The sequence below is a fragment of the Chelonoidis abingdonii genome, chromosome 9, assembly GCF_003597395.2.
Source record: "Chelonoidis abingdonii isolate Lonesome George chromosome 9, CheloAbing_2.0, whole genome shotgun sequence".
Lineage (NCBI taxonomy): Eukaryota > Metazoa > Chordata > Testudines > Testudinidae > Chelonoidis > Chelonoidis abingdonii.
The window spans coordinates 17,638,814-17,665,722 of record NC_133777.1 but is presented as its reverse complement, the minus strand read 5'-3'; the positions used below and the strand labels follow the sequence as shown (position 1 = coordinate 17,665,722).

At 39.5% G+C, this 26,909-nt stretch overlaps 1 protein-coding gene across 3 annotated transcripts in view; it reads right to left on the bottom strand.

Annotated features, from left to right (window-relative positions):
- The window catches only part of SMG1 (SMG1 nonsense mediated mRNA decay associated PI3K related kinase), a 139,274-nt gene that overhangs the window by 60,509 nt on the left and 51,856 nt on the right, over positions 1 to 26,909 (bottom strand). For all 3 annotated transcript variants that reach the window (XM_075069258.1, XM_075069259.1, XM_075069261.1), the window contains 13 exons: positions 25,343 to 25,430; positions 25,154 to 25,255; positions 23,223 to 23,363; positions 12,894 to 13,093; positions 12,380 to 12,576; positions 10,693 to 10,857; positions 9,612 to 9,766; positions 6,852 to 6,997; positions 5,912 to 6,113; positions 2,496 to 2,605; positions 1,933 to 2,080; positions 1,288 to 1,447; positions 694 to 814 (listed from right to left, as the gene is read on the bottom strand). In XM_075069258.1, the coding sequence (XP_074925359.1) occupies positions 694 to 814; positions 1,288 to 1,447; positions 1,933 to 2,080; positions 2,496 to 2,605; positions 5,912 to 6,113; positions 6,852 to 6,997; positions 9,612 to 9,766; positions 10,693 to 10,857; positions 12,380 to 12,576; positions 12,894 to 13,093; positions 23,223 to 23,363; positions 25,154 to 25,255; positions 25,343 to 25,430 (1,935 nt within the window). The remainder of the gene's footprint in view (positions 1 to 693; positions 815 to 1,287; positions 1,448 to 1,932; positions 2,081 to 2,495; positions 2,606 to 5,911; positions 6,114 to 6,851; positions 6,998 to 9,611; positions 9,767 to 10,692; positions 10,858 to 12,379; positions 12,577 to 12,893; positions 13,094 to 23,222; positions 23,364 to 25,153; positions 25,256 to 25,342; positions 25,431 to 26,909) is intronic.

Sequence of the window (26,909 nt, the reverse complement as noted above, 5' to 3'; positions counted from 1 at the left end):
TCACTGACAACTAGTGAAGAGTCTTTTAGATCAAGTGATATATGAGATGGCTTTGGAGCAGAAGGTTGTGGGCTCTCGCTCTTCTAATATGCATGTAATTTAACAGATGGCTCATGTCAGAGGCCACAAAACTAGTTACATAAGCTAAGCAATATTTTTGCAATTTGTTTATTTTTTCCATTTTAAGAGTCTATTAGATAATATAAAAGTAAAAAAACCTGTTTGGAGCCAGTTTTAAAAACATTAATCACTCTTTCATAGTATGCTCTCGTCTCATACAGCTAGTTTTAATTCCAGTTTGACATTTAAAATTTGAGACTCATGGATTACCAAAAGAAGAAAAATAGGGCGGAGATTTTACCTGTACCCAGCTTCTTTGCACAACGCAAGCATACTGCATACTTGAATTACTGTAAAGGAGCTTGTTTTTGAAAACACACTAATGACAGTACAAGATATGTCTAAGAATACAATGGACATGTTTAAAAATTTGAGGATGAGTGAATTGCATTATACCAATGTTTCCTAAATATTTTTTAACATACATAAGCATTTGCTAAATAAAACATGTTTATTTCATATTTCTAAGCAAATTATTTGAACTATGAAAATGCAGGTGCTTCTACCAAAACAAAGATCTAAGTTATAATACTGTATAGACACTTCAGAACGCTAAAAGTAAAATTTAGATACCTTTAAGTTTTTCCAGCAATTGATTCTGGTACACAGTATATCTCAGGGCATGCATCCATGGTCTTACATCATGCTGTTTGCACGACCGTAAAGCGTCACTAAAAAGAGGAATAAGACAATCCTGCGGAAGGTATAAAAAATGTCATGTAATAATGTAGAGCCTGTAGTTTTCAATACCTAAAGAATATTTCAGAGTGGAGTAAGCTGTAGTTTACTAATTTAAGTTTATACAGAAATATTTTTGGTGTTACTTTGCATTAGTTGGACTGTTCGAGATGGAATGATGGCATGAGGGAGGTGTCTAAAGTAAGGTCTGAAGAGTCCTGCAATGAAGCCCTTTTTACTGTGGGATTACAAGGGTGCAGATTGAAGTGGTGTTAAATAGTCTGAAATTTTACCAACAGAACAAAAAAAATTATTTTCAAGTGCAACTATGTTAGGAAATTCAATATGTTCTCAAGTTAGTTTGAATAAGAATAAGCCCATCTGTGCAACAGTGGTCGTGCAATAACAGTTCAGTAAAAAGATGTTACCTGATGCATGCATTAACAAATGACCTTATTAATATTTTAAAAATTTATACACAAAAAATACCTCTGATGAAAGCCTGCTTGATACTGTATTTTCCAATGCAGATGAACAATATAACTGCAGAGTGCTCAACACTGGCAATGACTGACATACAGTCAACGTGGAAAGTCTTAAAGGTCCAACGGCTATTCGAGACGTCTGCTTCAGGTATTTTACAATATTTCTGAAATAAAGATTTAGTGTCAGAAACTAGAACAGTCCATTCCATTAGCTATTAATTGTCCTTGTCTTTTTAATTAATATATATTGATATTTATTAACAAAAAATTATGAACAGGCAATAGGCAGCAAAATTCAGCCTCTTCACATGGAAGAAAGGATCTAGTCTTGCGTAACCTATAATTTATCATGCACAGTAGGGTCCACAGATTGTCTGTTACAAAGCATTGTTTACTGTCAACAAGCCAGGTGAACAATGCATTAGATCTCTAAAATTAAAATGCCTCCTTATTCTTTCTCGTAGCAGTTTATACTCCTAATCCATGAAACACAACTTCATGTACTCTCAGAAAGGCGGCCAAACAAAAGCTTGAAACAAATACAAGGAAGACTACAGTTACTAGAAAGTGGTATTTAACGAGTTACAACTTCTAACACACACAAATTACACAAGGTCACTGTATCCACTCAAAGGTTCTTTAAACTTACTCAGTTATCAATTGCCACTTTTGTTCCTGTTCTGTGTGGTTTATAGCTGTTGCCAGACATACTGAACTTCTCAACAACTGTACTTCAATTGCTTTCTGAAATTCTCTTGGATCAGGACTTAGCATGTTAGGAAGCAGCTTCTTCATGTCTTCAAAGATTATACATAATTCACAAATGGTTAAAAATTACCAACTATTACCATAAATTCTTGTAATAAAAGTTTTGAAAGGAAGAGAGTTTGTGATAAGAACTGCAGAACAAATTATTGATAATTAATGAGAAAATTACATTTCCAAGTCCAAGTTCTTTTCTCAAAAAACACACACATCCAAAAAAAACCAAACCAAACCAATAATAATAATAAAAAAAATACAAGCTACAATAGCATTTAGGATTATGATTGCCAATTATTTCTCAATTTGGTAAATAAAGTTACTCTGGAATCTGTATCCAAATAGTCTCCAAGTATCATTTCTATACCGACATGGTACAGAATTTTAGGCTTATAATAAGAAGTGTTTAGGAATTACTTTGTTTATTATGAATTTTGATTTTATTTTTACCTATTTTTTCTTTGGATCCTCCAGTAAGTAGGTTGATGTTTTCTCCAGGCAGCAGTTCTAGCTGTCCTGTACAGTCAGTAAGTTCTCCACATTCAAAGCTGCTTAAAGATCTGCAATTCAATTTTTATAGTTTTATTTCCATACTTCTACTTCACCTTAGTTGGTGAATATCCTACAACTTAACAGCAATGAAAAGCCAGAAGGAGCACTACTAAACCAATTGTCTCTTAACATGTTTCTTCCATGTAGCCTTACGATATGTCTACACTTCAAGCAGGGGGTGTGATTCCCAGCTTGAAGAGATATTCACACTAGCTCTGACTGGCTATATTCTATTGTTAACATGCTGGCTCACAGCAGCACAAGCATCAGGAAGGGCTAGCCACCCAGAATGTGTGTCAGAAACATCAGACACGCAATCAGAGCAGCTAGCCCACTTGCGCTGCTGCAACTACATTCCATTTTTAGCATGCTTGCTCAGTCAAAGCTACTGTAGGTCTCCTCCAACTGTGCATTATGCCACCAGCTTCAAGTGCAGACATACCTTTATTCAAAGCCCTGAGGATTTTACACAGCACTTTAGAAGGTGGAATTCAGAGCACATTCACATAACTTTAAAACAAAGTTTTCCATCTTAATATACAATCATAAATTGTAAAATGAAGGTAACGTAGCAGAAAACACTTAATTCAATTGCTGACATTCATGACAATTTAGAAGCTATCAGACTATCAAAATTAAAGAACATTTCAAAATTTTGTATTTATAGAAAATCATCAATTAGTCCACACACCTAGTGCTCTTCCACTATGTGTAGGGATGAAGGAAGAAAAAGAATAAGTACTGGCAAATTAAAATACAATCCTTTCAGGGGAATAAAATTAAAAAGAGCTTTCCTGTATGTCCAAGGGCTGGGGAAATCCTGGTTCCATCCAGGTCAATGAGAGTTTTACCATTGACTTGTACAGGGCCAATAAAGAGGCCCCGGCATTTTTTGAAATTGAACTGCTTGGTGCACATGGTAAGAGACATAGGGCTTGTCTACACAGGAACACACAGAAAAAATAATCCAAACTAAATTTTAAAGGGGATTAGTTAAACTGCATTAAACCCCTACATGAACCTTCTTATTCAGAATTAAAGTGAATTAAGGCCATTTTAATTCTCAACAATAGCATCCACAAAGGTGTTTAAACTTGATTTAACTAATCCACTTTAAATTTACACCTTCAGTTAATTTTCTTGAGTGTTCTTCCAGAGACAAGCTCCTAAAGCAAGGGCTCTCAGCCTATTTACCATTATGGGCCACAATGTGTTACATGGGCCACATCCAATACTACCTGTATACGGCCCTGAGGATGTCACATGGGTTGCAGCTGTGTCCTAATTGGGCCGCAAGTGGCCCATGAGCCACAGGTTGAGAACTACTGCCCTAGAGTCTTGTGTAGGGCCTACTTTACACAGGAGTACACTGACAGCATGCAACAGCCAAAATCTAACTCCTCACCCAACCCTTCTACCCTGTTGACATCATATCAGTTGAACATTTCAGGAGACTAGAACAGTCTTCTAGAATAGTATCAGTCAGCCAATTGAGATAAGACATTGAAGACTGAGCCAACAAGCCCCTTAACAGAGAATGTTATGATTCAAATGTTCAAGTGTTCTGTTACCATCTGCTGGCAGAAAGGAAATATGAAGTGTCTGGACAGACAAAGAAAAAAAAACCATGTTCACTATGAAAATGTTTATATTCACATTACTACTGCAGATCTGTTTGATTAAAAATTTCTCTCTAAATACAGAGTTTCTCCCTTTTGCTTGATTCTGCAGTGAAGTCATAATCTTAAATGTGTATAGAGCAACCCTAAAAAGTTTTTTAGAGAGTATACAAATTTGGTGCCTAAAAACTTGGAAAAATATGTAGATTTGACAGACTATCTGGATAAAACTATATCTGCCCCACACAACTCAAAATGATCAAATCTCTGTACCTACAAATAAACTATTCGTGGATGCCTAACACTGAAAATCTCTGCCTGCACAGACAAATGTATCTAAAAAGGACAAGGATATGAAGTATTCATAACTATTTTTAAACAAAATATTTTCAGCTACATTGTAAAGACTTGCCCACATTATGGATTAACTACATGGCAACTTTTAAAAACAAGCCATTTGTGTTATGTTTATATGAGGAAGGTCACCAGTTTTACGAACACAAAAAAAAGCACACTATCCTTAGAAACTAAAGCTTCTTGACAGACTTTATTTAAACTTTTCCCCCAAGAATTTACTTTTAGGCCAAGTCTGCATGTGAGAAACTTCAGACAAAAGATTTTTTTTTTTTTATGACGTTTATTGGAGAAGTACAGACTTGAAAAAATAGATCTTCAAATGGAATGGCTACAGAAGTCTTATCTATTGCATTTCCAACTTTATTTTAACTAGAGCAGTGGTTTTGGACCCTTGGTCCACAGATCATGTCTAAGGTGTTTGCAAAAGACAGTCATTACCATAAAACAGTGGTTTTCAACCTGTGGTCCCTGGGGATCCACAGACTATGTGCAAGATTTCTAAAGGGGTGTGCACTTCCATTTGAAAATTTTTAGGGGTTCACAAATGAAAAAAGCTGAAACCCTCTTGAGTAACAAGTCACGTGTCTGCTAAAATCCTAGGTGCACTTTTTTTATATTTAGTTCAAAAAACCTAAAGACTATCATGATTCATTAGATATATGCAGGGTTGTTGTAGCTGTGTTGGCCCTAGGACATTAGAGAGACAAGTTGGTGAGGTAGTATCTTTTATTGCACCAACTTCTGTTGGTGAGAGAGACAAGCTTTCAGACTTACACAGAGATCCTGAAGACCACCACTGTGTAAGCTTGAAAGTTTCTCTGTCAACAGATGGTGATTCAATATATTACCTCACGAGCCCTTATATCCTTAATGAATCATTAGATATCAACCAGCATAATCTTCTTTAGTTTCTGAAGAAAGCTTTAGAGTCAAAATATTTTAATTCACAAATCTAAAGAATAAAAAGATACAAGTGAAAGACAAGATATTTTAAAAATTATTCTAATTGTGAGAATGGATGAATCCTCTTACAAATTAAAAAATAACTAAACCAAATCTATTATCTTCTGCCTCCAAACAAACAATTTAGGAGGCCTTTCCTAATCTTAAGAATCATGAAAGCCCCAATGGTTTATCTAGGATGATGTCAATTCACTACTTATTTGTTATAGCTACTGTACATCAAAGAAGTTTTCCTACTAAATCATTATAGATTTTGCATCACAAAAGAAAGATCTTGAAACCACATGGCACGGATATGATGAGACTAAGAGAAGCTTTCACGTAACAGTTTACTGCTTTCAGAGATATTATTGAATAAATTAATGAGAACCTTACTTTATGTAGTTAAAGTCTGCTTTTAAATTGACTGAGGTATTACTTGTGCTTTTTTTCAAGTCATGGACAGCATTCTGCCATTCTTGTACAGCAGCCCAATCAGCAATTGCAATGTAACATTCACATGCTTTGTTACCCAAGTAATTTATAACTTCAGGTGAAGAATCACTTGGTTTAGTCAGAACAGTTTTTCTAGTTTCACCTGTGAAATTAAGAAAATCAATATTTAAGAAAAATAAGTCTTACTACTTGACAAAGCATTTGGAAATTATGTTTAAGGCAAAAAGTTTAATCTGTTTTAAATAAAATTACACTATATTTACAGTACCTAACTTCTCATCTGTAGCGTATTTTATTACCTGTAAAACTGAAATACTTTGGAAGAATTTAGTTAACATTCATAAAGAAATTGGAAGATAGAAAATAATCTGACCAGTATAGAAGAACTAAACTAATATGTGCACCTGGTAATACACACAAAAAAAGTGTACAAAATACCCGTTCCCATTTCTCAAGATTTTAATAGAGTGCTGTGGCAAGGTCTCATTTAAGGCTTCTTTTTATACGATAGTACATTCGTGAAGTATACAAATAACTGGAAATAACGACGTATTATTCGAATCTAAAGAATTAGAGCTAAACTGCTTAAAATACAAAGTATATTTTACTGTGTGTTATCCTTGCTTTTATCCATCTCTTCACTAGGCCCCAAACCTGCAAACATCTATGCATGTGCTTATCTTTTCATACCTGAGTAGCCCCAATATCTTCAACTGGATTTTTCAGTTAAACTTAGAGTTAAGTGTTTACAATGTAAGTTACTACGGTAATTTAACAAAGTTTTACTGTTGACTATATAACCTGTAAAACGCAACAATGTATGTACATATTCAGTACACGGAGTTTCTGGCCATTTTAAAAAGCCATTAATAATACTTACCATTCAAAGAATGCTTTGGGCTGGCATTATTGCCACTATTTGAATTGGCCAACTTCAGGACAGATTTATCAAAACCAGCTATGGAGCAATCCACTCCTGTCATGGAACTCAAGTGCTCCTGGTATTCAACAGCTGCTTTTTCAAACCTTAAATATTAATATTTAATGTTTAGTCAACACTTCACAGCAATGATTTTCTACTTTTTGTATACAGAGTTTGTATTAAAATTTCCTATAAAAGAGAATGAATGATCCCTGCAATGCCACAAGAATAAAACAAAGGAGGACTACAGAGGATTTCTCCCTATGGTAAAAAGTGGAAAACAGAAGTGGCGGTGGGGGGAAGCTACTGAAGGTGGGTGATATAGTTACTGATCTCTTTTATTCTTGGAACTTACTTTATCCTTCAATCTAAAACATCAAACTGTGATCTTTAAAAAATAAGGTTGAAGAAGATGGAAAACAATTAAGGTTGTCAGTTGATAGAGATAATTTCACATATATGAAACTATGTATCAGCTTTTTGTGCCAACTTCAAATTACTATGAACTGAAGCAAAAATTTACTTGCTAGCACTGTTCTAGAGGAGTAGCTTTAATATAATTTTTCACGAGAAGTCTGCCAGAAACTCCCCCCTCGCAGGAGACAGAAGCAACAACACAGTAGGGTGAGGACGAGCAGAGCTCTCTCAGCTATGTTGGTTTGGAGAGACAGAACAGAAGCCATGGTTAGTAGAATGAGCTTCACAGCCTGTAGGCCCTAGTGATGACAGCAGCTGGCATTTTACAATTTGAATTCTAGACTTGGTTTTTATGTTGACTGTTTGCTCCCCCTAACTTCATTCTCACCCCTCCATTGCCTGTGTCGCTCTTCCTGCACTCCTGCCTCTCAATGACTTTCCCCCAACCCTTGTTCCTCACATCTCCCTTGCTCCCCTGTTACTGTCCCCATAACATTTTTTAAAAGAACGAAGGAAAACCATGGAACAAACAGGACACATGCTAACTGCCATGAACCACAAGCAGGAGACAGGGAGCTGTAATCTGGCAAGGTTACCTAACTGAGGCTCATATGGTAGGAGTGCTTATCAGACACTGCTGGTCTTGTGGAGGGAGCTGAAGTTGTTTGAAGGAGAAGAGCCATGAAGTTCCCATTTCTCTCACTGAATAGAGCAGGAGAAGAGAAGATCACCATTGTGACCTGCAGGCCTGATTTGCATCCACTCTGCCACTGACTCTTCATGCCTCTGACCAGATCCTATTTAAGGTACGTCGACACTTACGGCAACGTGTCTATGGGCCCTGACTGGTGGCAGAGGAAGGAAGAGGTAAAATGTTGGAGGGTGAGAGACAGCGAAGCTAGTCCTGCAAGAAGACGCTTCGACACAGACCAAACCAAGCAGTTAAGGGGAGCAGGGGGGAAGGAAGCACCTGTGACAGAGACAGAGGTGAGAAGAGAGATTAGGAGTGTTGTTTCCTTCAGTATGCCAGCAGGATGAGATGTATATACAGATACAGAATGTGTGTATGTATGTATGTTTTTCCTTCAGGTGAATTTTAGTCTAATATGTAAGACAGAAGTACTTTGGTATGGGTGGAAAGGGTGCTTTTCCCTACATGTTCAAAAATCAGAAGACTGCCCACATTAAAACTATACAACGAAGTATCTCTTCTATAAATTATTAGCTCTGCGGGTTGGCAGTAGTGCTATGTATATGACCCATGAGGATCTTTAAAAAAAAACACAAAAAACAAATTGTTTTATTTTAGTTTACTGCACACACCTAACACAGCATAAATCCCAAATTTAGGAGTCTTTGTCCTAAATTAAAACACAACCAAACAAAACTAGTTACTTCTCAACATCCCGAAGAGCGTATAATGATGGCTAGTTAAAGCAGCAGTTGGGAATAATTCTTACTTTATTTATAACAAAAAATGTAAAGGTATATATATATATAAAAAATTGTATCTGACTTTTTCCTTCTACCCTCTAGTCTTTGTATATTGCATATTTTCTTAGACTGTAAGAAGGGGCAGGGACTGTCATCCTATGCCTTTGTTCAGCACTTAACAGAATGAGATCACCATCATCATGATAGAGAGGCTCTGAGTACTACCAGAAAACAAATGTTAAACCAAACAACGTAAACCAACATTTCCCTTTTCGCTAACCTTCCTTTCAGAAAGCAGCTTTGATCCATGAAGCGACTTATATTAATTGAGATAAAAATACTGGCACTTCATGTATTTAGAAAATAAGCTCACATTTAGACTAGTTCTCAGGGCTGCTCGGGGGGTGGGGAGGGCGGCAAGCTGGGCAATTTGCCCCCGCCCCGCAGGGGCCCCCACGAGTTTTTCAGGGCCCCTGGAACAGGGTCCTTCACTCGCTCCAGGGGCCCCGGAAAACTCTCACAGGCCCAGGCCCCTGGAGCTTCTTCCAGTCCGGGTCTTCGGCGGCAATTCAGCGGCAGGGGGTCCTTCTGCTCCAGGACCCACCACGAAAGTGCCCTGAAAACCCGCGGCAGGGTGTCCTTCAACCCCAGGACCTGCCGCCGAAGAGCTGGGCCTTCGGAGGTAATTTGGCGGCGGGGGCCTCCTATCACGGGTCTTCAGGCACTTCGGCGGCGGGTCCCAGAGTGGAAGGACCCCTTGCCACCGAATTACCGCGGAAGCAGAGGCCCCCCCACCACTGAGGACCCCAGGCACCCTGAATCCTCTGGGTGGCCCTGCCAGATCTCCAGGCATTTGTGCCAACTTACCGTCCTTCTGCTTGCTGAGCTACAGAATTAATCCAAGGCAGACTCTTCCCAACTATAGCAGAAGACCAGACAGCTATTCCTTGTATAGCTTCAGGGCAATGAAGCTCACATAGTGCTTCCACCAACGTCATAATTGTCACTTCTAATTCACTTCCCTAGAAATGAAGTTTAAGCTTAATTTAACAGATCTTGTTTGAAGAGAAAAGCTATGTACATTGTTAAATGTTTTAAATATGCAATGCAATATTTCATGTTTATATTTTATAAAGTATTCTCAATGGTCACAGTTAACCCACTCCCTCAAAGAGTAGAGCAAAGAATCTTTGAAAACCAGACACCGTACATTACCCTTTGAAAAACACATCCAGCTCATGGCCTATACTTATGTAAAGACACTACTTTTTCACAAATCCCCAGAAATTCATCAGCAGACAAATTACTACCTAGGCATAAATCTAGAAAGCCTTCTCTGCTAAAAAACACACATTTTAAGAAGGTCAAATAACATTATTGAACAAGTCATCAGTACCCTTCAGCTTTTATATAAAGTGTACTAAACAGAGTGTTTTTTTCAACTCATTGTGCCAACATTTTGTAGAAAGATTCTCTCCTGAACCACATCCTCTTCCAGTCCTCATCCCAGACCTTGGTCAGAAAAGGGTTGCTTTTCACGATACTAGGAAGGGCTTCACAGACAAAGTTTGAAAAATACTGATCTACTGGAAGTTTTTGATACTTCAGCAAGTTCTAAACAGAGGGTCCTTACTTAAACAGCGGGAATTACATAGTTCAAAATATGAGCTAGCTCCAGCATCTGTTTACTTTTAAATCTTTGACTAAATGTGTAACACACAGAATTCCGAATTTTAATTATTTTGCTAGAAAAAACTCCACCCCCGCAAAAATAGATAACTAAAAGTTCAAAACTGCTGCTCTAGAACACAGTTTTAACAGGCCTATTGGTTTAATTACCTAATCCATTGGTTTATCTTATTCTGTGATTCTATGATCTTTTAGTTTACATGCAATACAATGGAAATATTTTTTTCTACAGCCTACTAAATTTTGAAAAACACAGTACCTGAGAGACATTATTGGTCTTCATTTCTGTGAGTAAATCAAAACCATGTCTGACTGTCACAGCAGGTTGACCAGCCAACAATCCAACCCGCATGATAGAAAGTCTAATCCGAGTTAGCCAATCTTGGCAGGTCTGGCGGTTAGTATAGAAGAATGTCCTGATAACCTTTACAATAGAAAGAAGAAGAAGAAAAGAAAAAGATCCTGAGTTTTATAAAACAATACTTTTTATTTTTGTATAAATTAAAATAGAGGCATTATAATAATATGTAGAACAGCATAAGCTTTAATCAGGAAGGGTTTCCCTCTCTAACTAAATTTTCAAGTGGTGTAATTTAACTATAGAATGATTAAAATGTAACAACATCCCCGTGGGAAGATTTCTGTCAGCAAGTCCATTACAAGAAGTTAGATTTAAATGTGTTTTAACTTGTCCTTTCAAATTCTCTTTCCCCATACCTAAGAAGCCCTACTTACAATGGATGATTTCTCAGAAATATTTTTGCTTTATTCAACTCTCCGTCAATACCTGCCTCTTGGAGGACCACATTTCCATATGAAAGAGGCCAGAAGTTGGGGGAAAAGAAGGGATGAAAAGAGAGAAATTATGCCGTATCAGTGACTTGCTGCTTCTTGCCAATCTGGGAGAAAAGAATTCAGCTTGATCCTTAAAATTTGATCCCCTGCACAGCAGCAAACTACACTAATTCTAGACTACTTCCAAATTCAGTTTGACCTGACACTGGGAAATTACAACATATATTATAATTAGAGAGATTCTAAGGCAAACACACATAAGTGGTGCAATATCTTTCTACCAAATATTATAATCAATCAGATTTGGATGGATTTGTTCTCAATAAACAGAAATGGTTTCTTTGGAACCCTTTCTATTACATATCTGGACAGGCAAAATAGCAAACAAATAAATAATTCTTGCAAAAACTCATTGCAGTTACGACATGATTTACAATGTTAACAGCTTGGCCATTTTACAGATTCTTTAAGCTGAAATGGGAAAATAGCGAAGTGGTCTTTTCAACTTTTTAAAGCTATTTGTTTCTATGATGGCCAAATACTTCATAGATTCAACTGTAAATACATCAATTTTTATTTCATATCCAACAAATAGCACCTTGAATGCTGATAGCAGCTTAACAGAGCAGTGGCTACTGGACCTTTAATTCACATTCAGTAGTTATTAATTTTACCATCTGCAACCTGTTTGATATTGTGTTGCTGTGTAAACAGTTACTCAAGAAAATGATGTTCCCTTTTCAGTTGTTTAATAGTAAATAACATTAAATCAAGTAAGGCAAAACAAATTAAAGGAATATATCATGTTTGTTTTAAAAGAAATTAGACAGACAAGGTTAAATGAAAATCAGAACACAGACCGAAAATGTTTGGAAACAAAGTTGTTTGCAGCTGATCTTTTTCAAAAACAATGTAAGTTCTACCAAGAGGGAGAACAGCTAGGCAATCCTGAGCTTTTTGTATTTTTTAAAGTGGAAAAATTGTCATCTTATAATCAGGGTAGTATTATCAGACATTTCTATAGAAAAGCTATTAAAAGGAATCATTGAGAAGTGGCATATGATTCTTGATAAACATCAAGAGACATACAGTGAAATATTCCCACTTTCGTGGGATAGTTTGCAGTACTGTCAGCACTGAAAGACACAAACCTTGGGTGGAGAAGTGAGTGCATTAGCACATCCTTCATAAGCATTGTACATCAATTTCTCCAGATTCTCCAAGTACTGTAGAAGGAGAACAAGTCTAAGCTGATTACTGCTGTGTCCTTCATCATTCTCTGCTGTAGTCCACTGGCTAACATCTTGATCAGGGTTTAACGTGTGGGCTGCAAGACTTCTAATGATACCTATAAACATTTGTCAGAACATTTCAACACACTTGTTATCAAATAATCAGGTATTTATATCTTTATAAAATATCTGTGAAAATTGAGTCTAAAATCATTAACATGTACTTCAACAAATTTAAAAAACCTACATAAAACACCCCCAAAATTATTATATAACTCTTGACTTCTTGACATTTAAGAAATGTCTAAAAAAGTAGCAAATTGCTGAAAAAGAAGGTAATTTTTTTCCTATCTTGAACATAATTTAAGAAAACAGCTCACTGCTTTATTGCTTAAACCAAATATACCTTTAAAAGATTCATTCTTTACATTACCTTCAATTGTCTGGAACGTATCTTGGGCTCTACCTAGAGGGGTTCTCAACTTAGAAAGGACTGTAAACTGAGCTGCTTCCCAAACAGCCCACTGCCAAAGCACAGCATCTGTCTTCAATAGATTGCGAGGAATGGTTGATTGGTCACGCTTATCTAATCTCTGGCAGCTGTAGAACAATCTTTCTAACCAATTGTCCTTCCTGAAAAAAAGTTAAGACAAATAGACAAATACAGCAATTCATATCCACATACATAGCTGTGAATGTATTTTAGCTTATAGTTGATTACTCTGCAGGAACAAATACAGAGCTCAAGAACATTGCAAAAAAAATAACTTAAAGGCAGAAGAAACGGAGATAAAGGGTTTGCTAGCCAAAAGTAAAGAAAACACAGCGCAGAAGACAAATTTGAAAAAGAGGCATACACTTTTGGTTAAAAATGAAAATGAGCAAAGAGAAATAAGATATTTAAAATTCAGAAAGATAAAAATAGATGTGAATAGAAATTAATGAAGATGGTGAGGATTTAGCAGCATAAAATATTGCATCCCAAAAACTGGATAGTTTCAGCTGGTGCCAAAAACTGGAAAAAGGATTTCAGACATTCTCTTCCAGGTGTACAAAATGACGGAGAAGGCCCACAAGTTAGAAAGACTGCAGTGAAGCCAATTGCAAGTAGTACAACTCAATATCTGTTCCAACACTGTCTCCTCTTCTAACATACACCAACACCACCAAAACATGCCTCATTGTCAGTTTGCATTGAGTCTGCAGTCTCAGAATGCAGATGATAGCAGTGTAACTTCTCAGTGTACCATGCACCAAATACATGAGAAGGAGATAGGCATCCTACAGAAATAGTATAAAGACATCTGTATTGACTACCTACACCTTGAGCTCATTTGGGGGAGTGAGAGGGGAAGAGGCATGTATAACTATATGGAACATATGGTTCCTGGCAAGAAGGCTGATGGCATCTGGAGTACCTGAGGAAGCAGTGTGCTATATACTAGTCAACATTAATTTGTAGCATCTTTTGTGCACAATGGGACTAGCAGTATAGAGGAACTGTCTGCATCAAGCTAAGGAAATCCACTATGATGATGGTGCGATTAAGACAAGAAAAAGAACTAACCCAATCCCCTCAGTTCCTTCACATTAAAAAAAAGTACAAACTCCATATTCAAAGGCCATGAAGGACAGGTTGCAGAATACACATTTGTATCACATCTGGAACTCTTTACTTCAAGTAGATGCAGCCATGCAGTCCATATGGGTGACTTGCAAGCACTACTCGCAGGACATGGGATTCAGAGTCTACTTAAAAAAGGCAGCATGTCTACCTTGCAAAGTTTGCATCTGATCAGGATACAGCTGCAATGATATAGCACACAGCAAAGAGTATGCACTGCAGACCAAGTGGCCACCCTGCAAATGTCCAATATAGAAACGTCTCATTGAAATGCTGTTGACGTTGCCTGGACTTGCTTGGAATGCACTCATACCTCTTGAGGAGGTGTAGCATGGGCTACTTCATATGCTGTCACAATAAATGATGTTATCCATCTGGAGATTGTCTGTGAATAGACCACTTGACCCTTCATTCGGTCTGCATATGAAACAGACGAAATGAGGAATGAAAAGGTTTAGTTCTAATCACATAAAAAGCTAGACATCACCTGACGTTCAAGGTATGAAGATGCTGTTCCTTTGGGGTTGAATGCAACTTAAGGAAAAACACCGGTAAATATGTAACACTGTTTAAGTGACACTAGGAAACCACCTTTGCTTTGGGTGTGGCCTCAGAGTTACTTTGTCTTTTGAAAATTGCATGTGGAGAGGCTCCGTCATCAAAGCCTGCAACTTGCACACACTACTTACAAATGTTATCACCACATGAAAGGCTGTTTTCTAACATAGAAGGTGGAAAGAAGAAGTTGCTAGAGGCTTAAGTAGAGGTCCCATGAGACCACTAAAACAGTATTAAGACCTCACAACGGACCTGGCTCTCTAACTGGTGGGTGGAGAGGAGTGTCTCCTCCTTTCAAGAAGCTCACTGCCATAGAGTTTGAAAACATCAATTTCCCCTGCCTAGGTGGATGAAATGCCAAAACTGCAACCAGATGGACTCTCAATGAATTAAGCAGAAGACCAGAACACTGAAGGTATAACAGGTACTCCAAGAGGTCCTGGACACAAGCCAGCTTTGATTGAACTCCCTGGGCTAACAACCATACTGAGAAGCTGTTCCACTTTGCCAAATAGGCGGCCCTGATGGAGGGCTTCCTACTGTTAAGACCTACCAGACTGCCTTTAAACACTGTTCCTATTCCTCATCTAATCATACAGTACTCATGCTGTGAGATGCAGGAGCTGAGTACTGGATGCAAAACTAGACCGTGATGCTGAGTCAGGAGGTTAGGATTACGAGGAAAAGATATGGGAGGGCAAAGAGCTAATGTGAAGGTCAGAGAACTGACATTGTCTTGGCCATGCTTGATGAGTAAAAACATGCTTGGCACAATCCAATTTCGGCATACAGGAGTGCTGATTATCAGCCCAAGAGCCCAGATTAAGATGCCCTGGGAAGCAGAATTGCTGGTATTTCTTGTTGTCTCTCATGGCAAACCAGTTGACCATCGGGATGCTGCAAATTGCAGAGATGGACTGCACAGTGCTGGGCTTCAGAGACCACCCATGCACCAGGGAGAAATCCCTGCCAAGGTGATCTGCCAGACGACTATGAATACCAGGCAAGTGACTGGCTACGGGGGTAATGTTTTCCCAGTGCAAAACTGCCAGAGCCTGATTGCCTGCTGATAAAGCACATTGTAGTGTGCCTACTTGGCTCTATACATAGTACAAATCAGTGGTATTGTCGGCGAGTATGACAACTGCTGAGCCCTTGATGTGATCTTGAAAAGTCTGACAGGCACTGTAAATGGCATGAAGCTCCAGCACCCTGATATGCAAAGACACTTCTCATTCTGGTTGCATGCCTTGAACTTTCAGCAAGTCCAGATGTGCTCCCCAATCTATAAAGGAGGCATTGATGACTTATAGTACTGATCAGTGGGGGCCAAAAGAAAGTAACATCCTGGCACACATTGCCCTGAATTGGTGGGAGAAGTCAGACCAGCACGTCCAAGGGGTTGCGACTCAGATGACAGACCAACTTCAGCCACAACTGAAGAGGACATAGGCACAGCCTGATATATTGAACTACCTGCGTGCATGCGGCCATATGGCCTAGGAACCTCAGGCATACGTGCGCTGTTGTTGAGTCTAAGGCTCCAGACATTCGCCTGGAATCACTGAGTCAGTAAAAATGCTCTCAAGCTTGGAGAGTCTATCAGGCCTCAATGATCTCAATTCTTTGAGTTGGAACCAACGTTGTCTTCCCGCTGTTTAGGATGAGATCTAGACAAATCAAACAGGTGTAGTGTGAAGTGAACGTGAATGAGGACCTTCTCTCTGGACTTGCCCTTCGGCAACCAATCATCAGATATAGGAAAATATGAATTCCCATATTCCTGAAGTATGCAGTTATCAGAGTCATACACTTGACATGAACCCAGGAAGTCAAAGACAGATCGAAAGACAGCACAGTGTACTGCTAGTTCTAGCCAGCCATGACAAATCTGAGATACCTCTTGTGGCTCAGGAGTTCTGCTATATGGAAATAAGAACCTGCATGTCCAGGGCAGCAAACCAATTGCTCTGATTCAAGGCGGGGACAATAGTTCTAGAGTGGCCATATGGAATCTTATGTATCTGATGTATTTGAGACCGTGGAGGTTGAGGATATGTTGTCTCCTTCCCTTGGCCCTGGGGATCAGGAAATACCAGGAGTAGAACCTTCTTTCCCCAATGCTGCAGGAGGACTTCCTCTATGTCCCCCAAAGCCAGTAAAAACTTAACCTGCTCAAGAAGCAGTGTCTTGTGAGGGGTCCCTGAAAAGGGATGGGGTAGGGGTGGGGAGGATGGATGGAGAGGAACAGTCTGGCATATCCCAATCTGACTGTGTTTAGGATCCAGTTGTCCACTGTAATTGACAAGTGGGCCAGCTTGTCCCTGAGCTGGGAGCATGGAAAAGGAGATGTTACACATGTCAAAATGTGTACCTGCTAGATGCCAGGGGGCAAATGGGAGGGAGGGGCTGGTTAAACCCAGAACCACAGGACCTCCTCCTTTGTAATCGCTGGCTCTTTCTGGAGTAATCCCACTGCCACACAGGATGGGACAATTATTGAAAAAAAAAACAACAAAAAAAAAACAAACAAACAAACCAAAACACTGCAAGTGGTATAACTGCTGCAGCTGCTGACCACTATAGTGGTGCCTCTTCATAGCTAGAGTATATACTCCCAAAGCACATAAAATAGCTCAGGAGTCTCTTAAAAACGCGCAGTTTTGTCAGTCTTTTCTGAAAACAAAGCCTAGCCATCAAATGTAAGCCTTCAATGGTCTGCTGCACATCAGGCACAAAACCTGAGTTCTGTCACCACCAGGCTCTCCTCATGGGCACAGACAATGCCATAGTTCTGGCTGAGGCACCTGCCACATCCAGAGCTGCCTGCAACAAAATTTTGACCAAATGGCCTTCTGCAATAAATACCTTAAACTCTTCCCTGGAGGCTTCTGGCAATTGGTCCATGAACTTAGATATGGCTGCCCAATTAACAGTCATATTTAGAGAGCAACACCCACTGCTTCACACTCTCATCTGCAGGCAGCGGCACAGACAGCTGCAGCAGCACAGGAGCCAGCAAACAGAGCCGGGTGAACAGGGGAGTTTGAGTGGGAGTTCTGTTAGAGGAGAAGGCATTTGTAGAGGCTGGTAGGGGCAGTGTGCTGGGAGAGAAGCTGAGCCCTGATGCCAGAGGAAATAAAATGACGGCCAACACTCCTCCTAGAAAAGTCATTGTCATCTCCCCAAGCCCTGGAATGGGCCCATCTCATTTTTTAGGACCTCTTTCTCACTGTACCAAAGATGGTGAACGAGCTCTTTTTCTCTTGGTGGGAAGCACCAGAGCCCAAGCGCAGGGCAACATCATTTGCTGGATCCAAAGGTGACTGCTGAGGAGATGAGCGCCTCAAGACCTGGTCCAGAAGGTTCTGTGTCAACTGCAAGTCTCTTGCCACCTGAGTCCTCTTGGTAAATGACTTGCAGATGGTGCACTTCTCTTTAATCTGACCCTCGCTGAGGCACAATAAGCTGTTGGGGATAGCCCCCCACATGATGGACATGCTTGAACCCTGGTGAGGGTATCACAGACAACTAACTACTCTACTAACACTAAACACACACTTAAACTTAACCTAGGGTACTAATATTACTATATAAAAGTTCCCAGAAAACTAGGAGTGAAAATGTGACTGCTTAATGACCACAAGCTGCATGGAATCTTTTTTAAAAGACGAGAGGTTCTTATTAGATTTTTACCCCAAATTTAAAAAAAATTGTAAGAGGATCAAAAAAATGCCACCATGGCTAAACAACAAAGTAAAACAGAGAGTCAAAAAGGCATCTTTAAAAAAAACTGGAAGCCAAATTCTACTAAGGAAAATAGAAAGGAACAAACTCTGGCAAGTCAAATGTAAAAGTATAATTAGGTAGGTGAAAAAAGAATTTGAAGAGCAACTAGCACACAACAACAAAAATGTAAGTACAATAGAAGCAGGCAGCCTTCCAATCTATCTGTGGGGCCACTGGACAATCAAGATGCTAAACGAGTACTCAGGGAAGACAAGTGCGCTGCAGAGAAGCTAAATGAATTTTTTGCATTGGTCTTCACTGCAGAGGATGAGAGGGAGATTCCCATAGCTAAATCATTCTTTTTAAGTACCAAATCTGAGGTACTCTCTCAGACTGAGGTGTCCGTAGAGGATGTTTAGGAACAAACTGATAAACTCAACAGTAAAGGTTACCAGGACCAGATGGTATTCATCCAAGAGTTCTGAAGGAACTCGTACATGAAGTTGCAGAATTACTAAATATGGTACGTAACCTATCACTTAAATCAGTCTTTGTCCAGATGACTGGAGTATAACTAATTTGATACTAATTTAAAAAAAAAAAAAGGGGGGGGGCGGGGGCTCCAGAGGCGATCCTGACAATTACAGACTGATATGCCTAACTTCAGTACCAGGAAAACTGGCTGAAACTACAGTAAAGAACAGAATGATCAGACACATAGACAAACACAATTTGTTGGGGGAAGAGTCAGTTGGCTTTTCTAAAGGGAAATGATGCCTCACCAGTCTATTAGAATTCTTTGAGGCGGTCAAAAAACATGTGGACAAGGGTGATCCGGTGGATACAATATACTTGGACTTTCAGAAAACCTTTGACAAGGTTCATCACCAAATGCTCTTAAGCGAATTAAGCAGTGATGGGATAAGAGGGAAGTTTTTTTCATGCATCAGTAACTGGTTAAAGGGGACAGAATAAATGGTTTGTTTTCAGAATGGATAGAGGTAAATAATGGGGTCCCCAAAGGATCTGTACTGGGAGCAGTGCTGTTCAACATATTTATAAATGATCCAAAAAATGGGGTAAGCAGTGAAGTGGCAAAGTTTGCTGATGGTAGAAAATTACTCAACAAAATTAAGTCCAAAGAAGACAGCAAAGAGTTACAAAGGGATATCACAAAACTGGGTGACTGAGCAACAAAAGGGAAGATGAAATTCAATGTTGATAAACGCAAAGTAATGCATATTGAAAAAAAAATAATTTCAACTATACATACAAAATGACACGGTCTAAATTAGCTACTGCCACTCAAGAAAGATCTTGGAGTAATTGTGGATAGTTCTCTAAAAACGTTCACTCAATGTGCAGCATCAGTCAAAAAACCTAACAGAAAGTTAAGAACCATTAGAAAAGGAATAAATAATAAGACAGAAAATATACCTCCACTATAGAAATTGACATAAACTAGAACCATGCTATAGAAACTCTCCCACCTTGAATACTGTGTGCAGTTCTGGTCACTCATCTCGAAAAAGATATATTAGAAATGGAAAAAGTAGACAGAAGGGCAGGGCCAGCTTTAGGCTGATTCGCCCGATTCCTGGGAATCGGGCCCCGTGCCTTAGGCGCCTTTTTAATTTTTTTTTTTTAAACTTACTCCAGCTGCGGTCTGCTCCGGGGTCTTCCGTGGCCCCAATCATCTGACCAAAGCACTGGCGGGAGCGCAGCCGCCCCACAGCCCCGGCTGGAGCTCTGGCCAGAATACGGCAAGCCTCGCGTCCCCAGCTGGAGCTCCGGCCAGAGCGCGGCAAGCCCCATGCCCCTGGCTGGAGCTCCAGGCCCTTTAAATAGCCCCCAGAGCCCTGGGGTAGCAGGGGACTCCAAGGGCTATTTAAAGGGCCAGGGCTCCAGCTTCCTCTGCCACCCCAGTCCTTTAAATAGGCGCCGGAGCCTTGCCGCCCCCATGCATTCCCCAGGGGCTCCCACGGCTATTTAAAAGGTCTGGGGCGGGGTAGAACCAGGGGAGCCCTGGGCCCTTTAAATAGCCCCCAGAGCCCTGGGATTGCCGGGGGCTTGGGGGCGATTTAAACGGCCGGGGCTCCAGCTGCCTCTGCTGTACCCCCTGCCCGCACCAGCCCCGCCCCCCTTGCCTGCAGCCAGCTCTGTACCCCGTCAAACCCCCTGCCCTGTCTCCAGCCAACCCCTACCACACCCCACTGCAGCTCTGCCCAAAGCCAGCCAGCCAGCCCCCCCCACACACCCCTGCCTGCACCAGCCCTGCACTGCCCGCCCTGCCCTGTCTCCAGCCAACCCCTGCTGCACCCCCCCTGCCTGAAGCCAGCCAGTCTCACACTCCTCTCTCTCCAGCCCTGCCAAACCCTGCTGCACCCCACTGCAGCCCTGCCTGAAGCCAGCCCGCCCCACACTCCCGTCTCCAGCCAGCCCCCCAATGCCCTTGCCTGCCTGCACCAGGATCCTACTCCAGTCAGCACCCTGCCTGCTTTTCAAACCAGCCCCATTCCACTCCTGCCCTGCAGTTCCCGGGCAGTAACTGCACACCTGCTTTCAATGAGGGGCGTGCGGAGTAGATGGGACTCACACATGTGCCCACTCCCCAGGGAGTTGGCAGGGACCCATACATTGAAACGGCAGTTATTAATAACCCATCAACAGCAATATGATTGCAATGTACTTATATATATTTATTATTTATTATAGTATGGAAACTAAAATAATAACATGAAGAATTGAAAGGTTTTTTTTTTTTTTTTTTTTTTAAGTCATCCCTGCCAGGGCCCCACCGAAAGTGTTCGAATTGGGCCCTGCACGTCCTGAAGCTGGCCCTGGAGAAGGGCAACAAACAATTAAGGGTATGGAACAGCTTCCATATGAGGAGATATTAAAAGACTGGGATTGTTCATCTGGGAAAAGAGATGACTAAGGGGGATATGATAAAAATCTGTAAAATCATGACTGGTGTGAAGAAAGCAAATAAGGAAGTGTTATTTACCCCTTCACATAACACATGAACCAGAGTCACCCAATGAAATTAATAGGCAGCAAGTTTAAAACAAAAAAAGTACTTCGTCGTACAATGCATAATCAACCTGTGGAATTTGTTGCCAGAGGATGCCATGAAGGTGAAAACTATAACTGGGTTCAAAAAATAATTAGCTTAGTTCCTGGAGGATAGATCCATCAATGGCTATTAGCCAAGATGGTCAGGGATGCAACCCTATGCTCTCAGTGTCCTTAAACCTCTGACTGCCAGATGCTGGGACTGGACAACAGAATGGATCACTTAATAAATTGCCCTGTTCTGTTCATTCCCTTTGAAGCATCTGGCATTGACTATTGTTGGAAGACAGGATACTGGGCTAGATGGATCATTGGTCTGACCCAGTATGGCCGTTCTTATGAGGTGAAGATACCACATGGAGCTCCAACTCTATCCACGGGCAGTGCAAAGGAACTGAGGTGGTGAGGGCTGCACCACCTTTATGTGGCCAGGGAAGAGCTATGGCTGCAGGGAGTAAGTGCTGTCCCTATAGGTACTATGAGGAAAAGATCTCTGGCTCACCAGTATGGGGGTGTGCACACCCACATGGAATACATGGCTACATCTACTTCAAAAGAAGAAACTTATTTTCTTTAATTCAATGGAAAAAGTGATTGAGGATTAATAATATCTTAAAAGGTCAGGATATATAAAGCAATTTTCCCACAGCTACTGCATTCCTGCAATAATTATTTATTATTTGCATTGCAGTAACATCTCAGTCTGTAACTAATCCCCCTTTGTTATATACAGTATTGTAGGTTTTGCTGTGTGTGATGCGAGGTGCATTCATTTCAATGTCTACACAATCATATAAATCACATTTGTGAGACTGCACACAAACAAATATACTGGTATTTCCATTTAACTGAAAAAATAGTACATGCAACTCACTAGGCTAAATTGTTATAATTTGGTGGCTACTTCAATCACACCCCTATGTGATTTCTAAACTAAATTTCTTCACACATATCTAAAGGCTCAAGCATGAGAAGTTTCATTTTTAAAAATAAATTCCGCAAGTTAGCCAAGCGTAAACCTATGTGCTTGGGTGGAGCAACACCAGCTACAATGGGTGTCTGCTCACATGGAGTTCTTTATAGAACTGGGGCCTAAGGCTGAAGATACCTTCCCACAAGCACTTCCTAGCCTGATAATTCAAACAGCTCAATGGAATTTTACCAAATTTTCCAAAGTAAGTTTAGCCTTTGGGCTGAGAAAAAGAACGAGAAGTTAGAGCACAAAGTACACACACAGTTACAAATATCTGAAAAAAGACAGTCATATAATTAAAATGCTTGTTCAACTACATTGTCATTAGCACAACCCTATACACAGTTCTCACTAACTAACTGAAAGGTTGAGAGGGTGAACAAAAAAGGGTTTTTTTAGTTGTTGAACAGGAGTTTTTGAAAGGTGGAAGCAGCCTTTTACCACCAAAAGTGACTTTCCATAACTCTTAAGAACAAGAGGCCCAAGTTGTAAAATGAATCCAATTCTTCCAGGGTGCATCGAAAAGAGCTGCCAAAGCTATTTGGTCTTACATATTTAATAAAAGCAGAGTCTCACATTCCATCACAGGTAATACCTATATTATGAAGCAAAACCATTTGTAATTAGTTACTACTTTTGAACTAGGTCTGTTGATGGATTAATTTAATATTTCAGGATTCAAGATAACCAATGCAAACCAAACACATTAAAAACTTGTTGATAGGCATATATTTAGTAACTAGTCAAGCGTGGATTCTACATGATACTTTTTTTAATTTTAAAAAGGTACAAAAAGTTCTTACCCTGTTCTGTGACAGCTCCCATACAAAATAAAACTAATGACATCAGAGAAGTCCTGTGGGTGGAATGTATTACTTGGAGCTTTGCTCATGTGATTTCTTACAGCCAAAGAGATTTCTTGTATTTCTGTGTGGTTGCTGTTACTACAAACAAAAAAAAAAACACGCAAAATGTGTTTGTTTCTCCTTAGACCAAACTATACTATAGAAGGAAGTTCACAAAACAAATTTAATTATTTCTGGTATTTACTAACTTTAGGAAAGAAACTGCAACACTATTTCAATTTTAATTAGTTTTTGCATGTACAGCAAAAAGGCCCTAGAGCTCGTTGGGCCAATCTCATCCCACACAGGCCTAGAGAGAAGATGTAAGCAAAAACCAAAAAAGTAATGTACTTTATCTCCAATTACCTGTATATTTGTAATTGTCTTTTTTACTTTTTTTCAACTCAGTGACCTCAACCAAGCAGAACTACATATTTTATTTTGGAGTACAATTTGTTGAACTGCTTTTGTATCTGTTTTATGTTACTGAAAGATTTTGAGACTTGGCTGGTTTGCTTGAAAACTTACTATACTAAATAGCTGAGAAACTCCTCAGTGAAAGTTCTGAAGTTAAGGATTCTAATCAGTTTTGTAACTATAATTTTGCCAGTACATTACTTACCCTTTGGAGCAAACCAAAGGCTTTTTCTGTTGTGTGTGTTATTATTTAGAGATATGGGGATAACTAGTACATTTTAATTTTTTTAATAAATGGTGTGGAATTTTATATTGGCAGGATTTCCTTGAGGGAAACAATTGAGTTTTGGAAGAGCTTCTAAGAGACAAAGTTTCCAGAGAAGTCCCATCATCAAAAACCCCTCAACATATATATAAATTCTGGACTGAGAAGAATAGGGGTAAGAGTCTCTGCCACTCATACCTTTTTAATTTGCCAGGCCTTCCAAGCTCTGGTAGATATAGACTTGGATAATACCACAAATTACTTAATTTTTAAAAAAAGAATTTTGTATAACATTGCCATCTTTCTTAAGGTGTTCTCCCACCTGAGGCAAAACAAGTGGCACTCTCTAGCAGAACAGGAGAAATTAGAGTAAGAAATTTCTAAAAATAGAGATTATTTAATTATCCAAGAATAAAAGAAAACAGGTCACAAATATATCTTAAGGTAGAATCTAAAGATTTATGTAAGGTTTAAGGGACTTGATACTTCAATAAATTTAGCAGATACTAGAAGCATTTCTGGATTTCAAGTTCTCTGCCTATACAAGTTGAATCATCTTATTGAATTATAGGATGGCCAAAATACTTAAAAATATATATATTATCAATATCTATATCTATATCTATATGTAAACTGAGAGTTGCCATACACGGTTTGTCAATATTTGACTCTAGATAGAGGCTATTTCAGCCCAAAAGAAGAAGTTATGAAGGAAACACATTCACATGTTCCTAGATTAAGAATACAATTTGATATATTAAAAACAGAATTTACTAGATATGCACAGAGGCAACAATCTTCTTCCCAATCAAAACAAAAATTATAACTGCTGGAAATAAGTATGGTCTCAGATTATGAGAATGAAAAATACTTTTTGGAAGCCAGGAGTCTGTGTCCTAGAGACCAAGAAGATGTTATTGTTGAAACACTGGGTGATACTGATCTTACAAAGTTCACATTTCTTTAATCTCCAAGTCAATAACTGTCCTTTTATACTAAAAGTATACTAAGCACCCAGTAGAAACAAATAGTCTCACAGTACTGTCATGTTTTATATGACCTTTTAAAAAATATTAGTTCTGTATAGCTAAGTTATTTGGATACATTACAGAAGTGTACTTTCTTAAAATTAAAAATAAAGTTAGACTGTGAAACAAAGAAGTATAACACTTTCTAGATACACAAATACTTAAAACAAACTATTTACCTCAGAACCACATCCAAAGGAATTGACTTTAACAGTTTTCCAAAAGCTTGTCTTACACGGGCACCACTATGGACTAGTTGAACACGGCACACATCAACACATCTGCATGCATAAATAAAATAAATAGTCATAAGAAAATGTGCAGCCAGTAACATATGAAGAAAATTTATTAAATTTTTGGGAAAGTACCTTTGTAAAAGGTCATCTGGTAGGGAAGATGATAGGGCATGGAGGCTACTACATGCTTGAAGACAGATATTCACATCTTCAAGAAGGGCTGCATTAAGGGTACAAATAAAGGATGCCGTTTTCAGTAAGAAGGAAAAACTCATTCATCTCCACACAGAGCTATCCTGAACATTAAAGGACATTATTGTATAAAAAAATCATTTCATTTGTTTGTTCTATTTTAGCTGCATGGATTTTATTAATATTAATAGAAGCCACATGGAAATCAAAGCGGAAATTGTATCCCTACCATGTATATTTAACGTAATTGTGTCATTTTAAAAATGTATAACCATAATTAATAATCACCTCTGGAACGTATGTAGCACTTTCTAACCTAAAACTGTGTTGACAGATTAATCCTTATATTGCCCTACGCGATAGGGATAATACACATTTGTTTCCCCAACTGCAAAATAGGCAGAGGTAAAGAAAGTAAATTAATTGCCCAAGGCTAGAAGGATATAAGAGCAGGGCTGGAATACTTGTTTCCATAACCCTGTCACCATTTACTTTTTCAATCTCTATCTAGCACAATACAGTGGAGTTGCACCACACGCGCCTTTAGCTTACACCAATAAAACTATACGCGCTTGGCAAAAAAAGAAAAATTTAAATACAGTAGTGTGGGCGATTCCACCCACCATTCCACTCACTGAGCGTATGCCTCAGAGTGAGTGAGAGATGGGAGACGTGAATCTGCTGTTCTCTCAGTCAGTCTCAGTTCCTGCGTGACTCTGTGTGAGCATCTCGCCGCGCTGAGTGTGATTCTAGTGTTTAGAGATACGTATTTTTTCGAACAACATGGCCCCTAAATGCAAGGCAACCACTTCATCTGGTGCTCAACCAAAGAAACAACGATCTGTTCCAACGCTGGAGGAAAAACTACCTGTGTTGGACTTACTGAGGGACAGTATGTTGGTCTGCAATGTGGCACGTAAACATGGCCACAACGAATCTAACATCCTTGCCATCAAGATTCAAGGGAGAAATTCGTCAAGCCGTGGCATCAAGTGCTCCAATAACTGCTAAGGTGACAAGTTAAGGTGAGTGATAAGACTTTAGTGAAGACTGAAAAGACATTAAACTTATGGCTGGAAGACACAAACCATAAACATGTGCCTATCGATGGCAACATGTTACGAGAAAAGACTTGTAGCCTCTACATGCTGTTCAAACCTCCCACCGAAGAGGGACAGGCTTCTGATGAGAAGGAATGCAAAGCCAGCCAAGGTTTGCTTAGCAGCTTAACCGCTTCAACCTCAAATACGTGCAGACTACTGGTGAAGCTGCATCTGCCAATGACAAGGCAGCAAAATCCTGCCCCGAAGAATTAAAGAAAATCATAGAAGAAAAAGGCTATCTTCTGGAACAAGTTTTTAATGCTGACGAGACTGGGCTCTTCTGGAAAAAAAAACCCACCCGCACTTACACTTTGAAATCAGAAAGACAAGCCCCTGGCTTCAAAGCAGCTAAAGACCGTGTGACTGTATTGTTTTATGGCAATGCGGCTGGGCATTTAATACAG